This window comes from Bos javanicus, chromosome 2 (assembly GCF_032452875.1).
Source record: "Bos javanicus breed banteng chromosome 2, ARS-OSU_banteng_1.0, whole genome shotgun sequence".
Lineage (NCBI taxonomy): Eukaryota > Metazoa > Chordata > Mammalia > Artiodactyla > Bovidae > Bos > Bos javanicus.
This window is the reverse complement of record NC_083869.1, coordinates 6,595,351-6,603,732: the sequence shown is the minus strand read 5'-3', so window position 1 is coordinate 6,603,732 and position 8,382 is coordinate 6,595,351. Positions and strand designations below refer to the sequence as shown.

The following is an 8,382-nucleotide window of genomic DNA, read 5'->3' as shown; positions in this document are numbered from 1 at the left end:
GCTGCCCGCGGATTGGCTGAGAGCGGCGCCAATCCCACGTTCGCCGGACTGGGCGGGACTGAGGGCGGTGCGCTCCGTGTCTGCCCCGCCCCGCGCGCGCGGTGGGTGAGTCGGGACTCAGCGAGGCCGGGCCTGGGCTCCCGTCCGAACGCTGGCCGGTCCGCTAGTGGATTGTAATTGCCCACTTCGCGCGAGCAAGCAGGTAGTGTCGTGTGGCCAACGGGCATTCATTGTTACATTGTCGTAGGCTCGAGAGCGTCCTCCTTTGACCTCGTCCTGGTCTGGCGCGAGTACAGGGGGCCGGCAGGGGCGCCCCTCCCCCTCTCCACGCGCGGAGCGGGAAGCGGGCGCAGCGGCGCTAGCGGGCGCGCACACGCGGTTAGCGGCCTCCCACCAGCTGCGGGCCTCCTTGGTGTCTGAGCTTTCTTGACTAAACGGTGTCTCAGCCCACTCCTCAGATCCTTTTGAGTGCAGGTCTTAAAGTTTGCCAGGCAGAATTTTACCTCCGGACAGCCATAATTCAGCCTGGCTTTGAGTGTGAGGGTAGGCTTCATAATATTGTATGTAGTAGCATCATGCAAGTGGGGCAAGCAAACTTTAAGGTTGATTATGATTTTTACTTATGTCATTCTGGATCTCTCTACACGCAGAAGACGGGTACTTGTTTGCTGAGGAAATATGGGTTCCAAGAGTTTATTTATTTTGCCGCTCCCCGTGGGTTGCAGGGAGGCTTGTGGAGACCTTGGTTCCCAACGAGGGATTGAACCCGGGCCTTGGTAGCGAAGTGAAATCCTAACCACTGGACCGCCTGGTGGTCTCTGATCTTATTCAAGATAAGAGAGGAAAAAAATCAGATTATTTGTAGTTATCTTTGAAGTTGAATTTTATTACTTTGGCAATACACAGAGTTTATTTGTAATGCTGAAATAACTTTAAGTGGGCATTTCAAAATTGGTGTAAGAGAAGGTGGACTATATATATGCGTGGTGGCTCAGTTGTCAAGTCATGTCCAACCTTCTGTGACCCCGTGGACTGTAACCTGCCAGGCTCCTCTGTCCGTGGCGTTTTCCAGGCAATACTGGAGTGGGTTGCCATTTCATTTTCCAGAGCATCTTCCCTAGCCAGGAATTGAACCCTCATCTCCTGTGTCTCTTGCTTTGGCCTGCAGATTCTTTACCACTGAGCTATGTGGGAAACCCTATATACATATGGGTTTATTATATGTATGTATAATAGCATTTCTATTGGCCCTATGAAACCAGTTGTTTTTTTCCTTTTATTTTATTTATTCTCCCTAAAGTTTATCTATGACTTCTCTGATCTTTGCTTCTTTTTTAGATACATTGTTATGCTTAATTGATTTTCCTGATTATCAGCCCTCTTTTGGGAATGTTTGATTTACCCCTCAGCAAATATGGAAGACTGATTTCTGACATTCTTAGACAATCTGTGCTGTGATTCGTAAGCCTGATATCCCTTTTCAAAAGATTCCGATTGGTACACATCGGTGCTTGTTCCAAAAGTTATGTTGCTGCTGCTAAATCACTTCAGTCGTGTCCAACTCTGTGTGACCCCATAGACGGCAGCCCACCAGGCTCCCCCCTCCCTGGGATTCTCCAGGCAAGAACACTGGAATGGGTTGCCATTTCCTTCTCCAATGCAGGAAAGTGAAAAGTGAAAGTGAAGTCGCTCAGTTGTGTCTGACTCTAGTGACCCCATGGACTGCAGCCTACCAGGCTCCTCCATCCATGGGATTTTCCAGGCAAGAGTACTGGAGTGGAGTGCCATTGCCTGGGATATAAAATTAATATACAATCTCTGTTCTCAAAGAGCTTTCAGTCGGGAAGGGACAGAAATAGAATACTTAGAATAATCTGTGATGAGTTTGGGGTTAGAAATAAGGGAAAAGTGCTCTGGGAGTACAGAGGAAGGAGGGTATAATTTGTTGGGGCAGGGATTGGAGCTGATAAGAAAGGCTTCCTGGAGGAGGTCGTACTTGAACTAAATCTAGAAGTATAGTTAGAAGTCATTAGTAGAGAAAGGGAACCTTATGTTCTGAGGAAGGAATCAGGGCTGCTACATTAAGAGAGACGAATGGTATATAGTGTGACTGGTCTAGTGTGTTATTTGGAGAAGAGTAGGATGAGATTAGAGAGATAGAGGTCCAATTGTTAAGGAGTTTGGATTTAACCTAATAGTTGAAAATCTTTATAAAATTTTAAGTAGGATAGCAACATGATTATATAAAGAACAGTGTAGGTGGTTGAGATCCCAGGAAAATCTCAATTACCTGGTTATGGCAGTAGTTCAGGGGAAAATTGTTAAGAGGCTGAACAGAGGTAGTACCATAGCTTTAGACAGGAAAGAACTGGTTTGAGAGAGATTTAAACAGTAGGATAGATAGGACTGGGTGGCAGGATGTAGAGGGTGAGGAGAATTTCAGGGATGACTCAAGGTTTCTAATTTTGCTTTGTGAGAATGGATGAACATAGCCTTTGGAGTCAAGCATGCCAAGATACGCAGGTGTGCCTCTGTCACTTAATAGCTGTGTGATCCTGGAACAAGTTATCAAGCTCTTAAATCTTGTTTGTGATAGAGGAATGACAGTATACATAAACTTGTGAGGATTAATTTTGTATGTATTAATATATAAAGTAGCTTATGTAAGCTTTTTTTTTATTATCAAATAAATTCAAGAAGAAGGTTAGAGAAAGATCTGAGATCCCCTTGGGTCTTGTTAAGTTTAGGGTGCCTCCCTGTCATCTAAATGATGATATTTAGAAAGTAGTTGGAAATAAGGCCCTGGATTCTAGAAAAAAAGCCTGGTTAGGAGGTACAAGTGGTGTGTAGGGGATAGTATGGAGGCCAATTAGAATACATAAAGGAAGGGAGGTCACTCTTCCTAATGTTTACCTTTGCAAGAGGTAAGTGCTGATAAAAGTATTTTTTGTGTCCCGCTTTATTAATTTGTGAAGTACTCTGATTACTCTTTTGTTGCATCCAGAAATAATAATTCCCTGCATTCAGACATTGTTCAGATAAGGACACAGGTGTGTTAAGTGAGCCAAGTTCTTTCAGAATGTAGGGTGAGCAAAGGGTCATTCGTGGCTCAGTGATCATAAAGGACCAGGTTATAAATGATACTGAAATTGGGTCTAGAATGGTAGATAGTTTTGCATCAGGAGAGTGTGAAGGTGCAAATAGGGTGGGATTGCTGGCAAACCAAGATTGACATTTTTGACTGCTGTCAGTAAGAACAATGTGCTGATAAGATACATAACAAAGTTAAGTGGGAGATGTGAAGGGGGAATAAGAAGAGAAGTTCTCTTTTATAAATACCTATTTTGAGGTATCAGTGATGCTGATTGTAAGAAATGCTTGTCTTAACTTGAGAGAGATCACTGTTGGGATGTAGATTTAGATGTGATTCTATACCTGAAGCTTTGGGTTTTAAGGTAGATAAGAGGAGTGTGGAGGGATTATGGAATGCCCATTTTCTGGGAGGAGAGTGAGGAAAATATGAAGAGATTCAAGAGGTATAGGTAGATGATATAATTCTTGAGAATTAAACAGTATCATCGATGTCACATGCTTCAGGGATGTCAAGGAACATGAGTTCTGAGAAAAGGGTTTGATGACGTAAGAGCTCATTGGTGAGCTTGAGAACAGAATCCTATCAGTGGTTGTATACCCTGTTTTGCAAGGTTTTAGAAGTGAGTCTGTGATAGAGAATTGGTGACAGTGAATATAGGTTACTTATTTAAGTTTGGCTTCATAAAGAAAGAAGATAATCATAGAGGTAATAGGGTTGAGGGAAGAATTTTTGGTTTGTTTTTGCTTTCAAGGCCGGAATGACTAGAGGTGTGGTGGGACTGAAGAAACTAGGTGAAATTGTTAGCTTAGAAGAAAGAGACATTAGTCTGAGACTGAGGGAAGAAGAGTATGTAAACATTTTAAAAAACCAAAGAACACTGTGGTGAGAAGGTAAAGTGTGTGAAAATAGAGATCATGCTGTGGTCTGCCTTGATCTCAGTAGGTAGAAGAGGAGGAAGGTTGGGGTGAATTTAGGGATTGGGGAGCAGGAAATAGATTTTGAAAGAGAAGTTAGAATTAGATGAAGATGATGAGATGAATAAAAAGATTCTGCAGAAAGGGAAGGTTGAGGTGAGGCTAAGTTAATACCCCAAAAGTGTTTTTCTTACATCCTTGAGACTCTCAAACTGAGGAAGCAGACTTCTTAAACCCAAGCCTCATCTGATTTCAAGCTGTGGATTAGCTCCTGTTGGGGTAGTTAGAGGTCTGCTGCGTGTGTTTAGGTAGGGGTCGGGGTGGGATTCATTTACTAGTTTGGAGGAATTCAATTTAGTCCAAAGATCCTGGGATCTTTTAGCATGTATATGCCAAGCACTATAATAAGTTGTATGAAAGTGAAAGTCGCACAGTCATGTCCTACTTTTGCGATTCCATGGACTGTAGCCTGCCAACTCTTAGGTTCATGGAATTCTTCAGGCAACAGTACTGGAATGGGTTGCCATTTCCTTCTCTAGGGGATCTTCCTGACCCAAGGATCAAACTGGGGTCTCCTGCATTGCAGGCAGATTTTTTACCAAGTGAGCCACTAGGGAAGCCCAATGAGTTATATACATTATTTTTTTTTACTTCGCAGGAGGAGAAGGGGACGACAGGGTTGGATGGCATCACCAACTCAATGGACATGAGTTTGAGTAAACTCTGGGAGTTGGTGATGGACAGGGAGGCCTGGCGTGCTGCAGACCATGGGGTCGCAAAGAGTCGGACATGACTGAGCGACTGAACTGAACTGACTTCTCACCACAGCCATATGATACCATTATTATCTCTAGTTTGTAGATTAGATGATTAAATTTTAGAGTTTAATTTTCTCAACATTTATATAATTATTAGTGTAAAGGCTAAGCTAGAACCAAAGCAGTGTGATTTCAGAACTTGATCTTGTAACCACTACTTTCACCAGGACTGTGCAATAGAACACTAATACAAGCCATATATGGGCTACCTGGTAGCTCAACTGGTAGAGTTGACCTGCAATGCAGGAGACCCCGGTTCGATTCCTGTGTCAGGAAGATCCCCTGGAGAAGGGATAGGCCACCCATTCCAGTATTCATGGGCTTCTCTGGTGTGGCTCAGATGGTCAGGAATCCACCTGCAGTGTGGGAGACCTGGGTTCAATCCCTGGGTTGGAAAGATCACCTGGAGGGGAGGACATGGCAACCCACTCCAGTATTCTTGCCTGGAGAATCACCATGGTCAGAGGAGCCTGGGGGGCTACGGTCCATGGGGTTGCGTATATGTATGCACACGCACTTTTAAATTTTACGGTAAGTCACATTAAAGGGGGAAAAAATTAAGGGAAATTAATTTTAAAAAATATTATATATAATCCAGTATATTCAGAATATCATTTAATTTTAATCAATGTAAAAAATTAAATTTATTTACGTGTTTTATACCAAGTTTGACATCCAGAGTGCATTAGCACATTGCAGTTGGAGTAGCCCTGTTTCATGTGTGAGCCGTCACAGTGGCTGGTGATGACCGTGTGTGTGCTAGTTGCTAATAGTACCATGTAGTTCTGTACCTTTAGACCTGAGGCCAGTCTGAAGCCTGAGGGTGCCTTTGTTGTGACAGCATTAATTTGTGTGACTGTTATGGCAATGGAGCAGCTGACCGTGTGCTGTTTTCCTGACTGACTGGGAAGGCCTCCCGCCCAGTGAGAGCCACAAAGAAACACTGAAAGGTGGTTGTTGACAGCTACTCTCCTAAGACTGGGCTACCCCCAAATTACATACATAGTGTAATTAGAAGTTAATTGTTAGAAAAAGATTTTCAGTGTTTCTGTATATAATGATCATGGTAATGAGAATACTGTATATTTTATATGGCTTTATCATTTACATAACATTTTGTGTGTATTTTCTTATATGATTCTCACAACAGACTAGTGAGGGATTATCCTCATTTATACAAGTAATAAGTTGATTTTGCAGAGGGATTTAAGTAATGGCACTCCAGTGGCAGAAAATGAAGAGGAACTAAAAAGCCTCTTGATGAGGGTGAAATAGAGGAATGAAAAAGCTGACTTAAAACTCAACATTCAAAAAACTAAGACCATGGCATCTGGTCCCATCACTTTATGGCAAATAGAAGGGGAAAATGTGGAAGCAGTGACAGATTTTCTTTTCTTGGGCTCCAAAATCACTGCAGATGGTGACTGCAGCCATGAAATTAAAAGATGCTTGCTTCTTGGAAGGAAAACAATGACAAACCTAGACAGCATATTAAAAATCAGATACATCACAGGTCCATATAGTCAAAGCTGTGGTTTTTCCAGAAGTCACATACAGATGTGAGATTTGGACCATAAAGAAAGCTGAATGCTGAAGAATTGATGCTTTTGAGCTGTGGTGTTGGAGAAGACTCTTGAGAGTCCCTTGGACTGCAAGGAGATCAAACCAGTCAATCCTAAAGGAAATCCACCCTTTAGAATATTCATTGGAAGGGCTGATGCTGAAGCTCCAGTACTTCGGGCACCTGATGCGGAGAGCCTACTCATTGAAAAGACGCTGATGCTGGTAAAGATTGAGGGCAGGAGACAAAGAGGGTGGCAGAGAATGAGGTGGTTGGGTGGCATCACTGACTCAATGGATATGAGTTCCAGCAAGCTCTGGGAGATATGAAGGACGGGGAAGCCTGGGGCACTGCAGTCCATGAAGTCACAAAGAGTTGGATACATCTTAGCGACTGAACAACAGCATACAAGTGATAAGTTGATTTTACAGAGGGATTTAAGTAAACTTCAGTTTATGTGACTAAAGATGAACACCCAAACCTGTTTTTTTAGACTCTGGTCTGGCGTATTTCTCCATCGTGCTAATCAGCTTTGCCTTGTGCAAAGCAAAATGTAGTTATGAATTGTGAACAGTTAACACCATTCAGAAGTCAGTATATTGACTGCTTCCCAGAAATGCATCTCTCAAAATTCTGTGTAATCTTAGTGGCTATATTCCATTTCTTGCTCAATTACTTATTCTTAAACTTCATGTCACTCTGCTTGTTTACATCTAAGTTGCCTGAGAAAGAATCCTAAATAGAAACCTTTTAATTTTGTTTGTCTTTGGTATCGTTGTTTTGTTTGGACCTAGATTCCATAGGATCATACCATCATGTGTGCATGTAACAAGTCGTGGTAAATTAAGGATGTACTTTGGGTTCTCCCCTCCCCCGTTTTATTGTCAGATAAAATCATAACTCTAGAGGAACTTGTATGTTGTCAAGCTAGTATTTTTTAATTTATTGAAATGTTTTCTGAAGTTAGGCATTAAAGTAGATGCAAACCCCTCTCCCTGCGGATTTTGTATATATGACTTCCATAGGAGGTTTTTTGTTTCTTTGCAAAAGTTTCATGACAGAGAGTTTCATGGCTTAAACAATTACTGGTAGAGAGATTCGGATGGACAAGTTGGATCGGCAGGTAAAGGACCTTGAATGCCAGCACATGGATTTGAGCTTTATCTTATTTTGGCTTTGGGGAGCCACACGATTAGAAAGATGTTTTAGGCTGAGTAGTGTACAGGATGGTAATCTGATGTGATATGTCGGAGATGTGACTAGTTTAGATTAAGGGTAGTTCTATAGTCTGAATTTCCTAACCCTAAAAGAGCTCAGTAATTAAAAGAGAAAATTGTAATTCATTGAAATGTATCGATGACTAATGATGTTCAACAGCCACTGCCATTAAGGCACATGACTGACATTATCTGCTTATCAGTTGACAGCACCATCTGGTCATTCCTAGCCAGGCAGGTCATATATTACACTTATTGCACAATTGTTCTTACCATTCTTCAATTAGTAACTAGTGTGACTTACCAAATAATATATCTGTGCCTTAGACTTAACAATATGCAGATGATAATGGCATTGATTTTAAAGGATATTCATAAGAAATAAGCAATTTAATACTGTATGTGCTTAACAGTAGAGCCTGACATACAATGAGACTCGTAACCAAACTGCTATCAGTTCTGTTAGGAATGTTTAACAATTTTTATTTTTACATCTCATGGTTTATTTTCTAGCTACTGTGCTGAAAGCTAGAATGAAACAGTTGTCCGCAGCAACAGTTCGCCTACTTTCAAGCTCTCAAGTAATCACTTCCGTGGTCAGTGTTGTAAAAGAGCTCATTGAAAACTCCTTGGATGCCCGTGCCACAAGCATAGATGTTAAACTGGTGAGTGTTCTTGAGATGCTGCCAACTACCTTTGAAACAAAAAGGAGTTGGACAGATGTTTTCTCCTTACAACTATTACCTTTTTTTTCTTCATATACCAGTAAATTATTTTT

At 41.9% G+C, this 8,382-nt stretch overlaps 1 protein-coding gene across 3 annotated transcripts in view; it reads left to right on the top strand.

Moving 5' to 3' along the window:
- The first annotated feature begins 111 nt into the window (after positions 1 to 111).
- Positions 112 to 8,382, top strand: part of PMS1 (PMS1 homolog 1, mismatch repair system component) — a 110,831-nt gene continuing 102,560 nt past the window's right edge. For 2 of the 3 annotated variants that reach the window (XM_061432990.1, XM_061433008.1), the window contains exons 1-2: positions 112 to 202; positions 8,118 to 8,269. In XM_061432990.1, the coding sequence (XP_061288974.1) occupies positions 8,138 to 8,269 (132 nt within the window). In that variant the 5' untranslated portion in view covers positions 112 to 202; positions 8,118 to 8,137. Of the gene's footprint in view, positions 203 to 459; positions 544 to 8,117; positions 8,270 to 8,382 lie in introns of those variants that run through there. The other variant, XM_061432999.1, reaches the window with a different exon arrangement.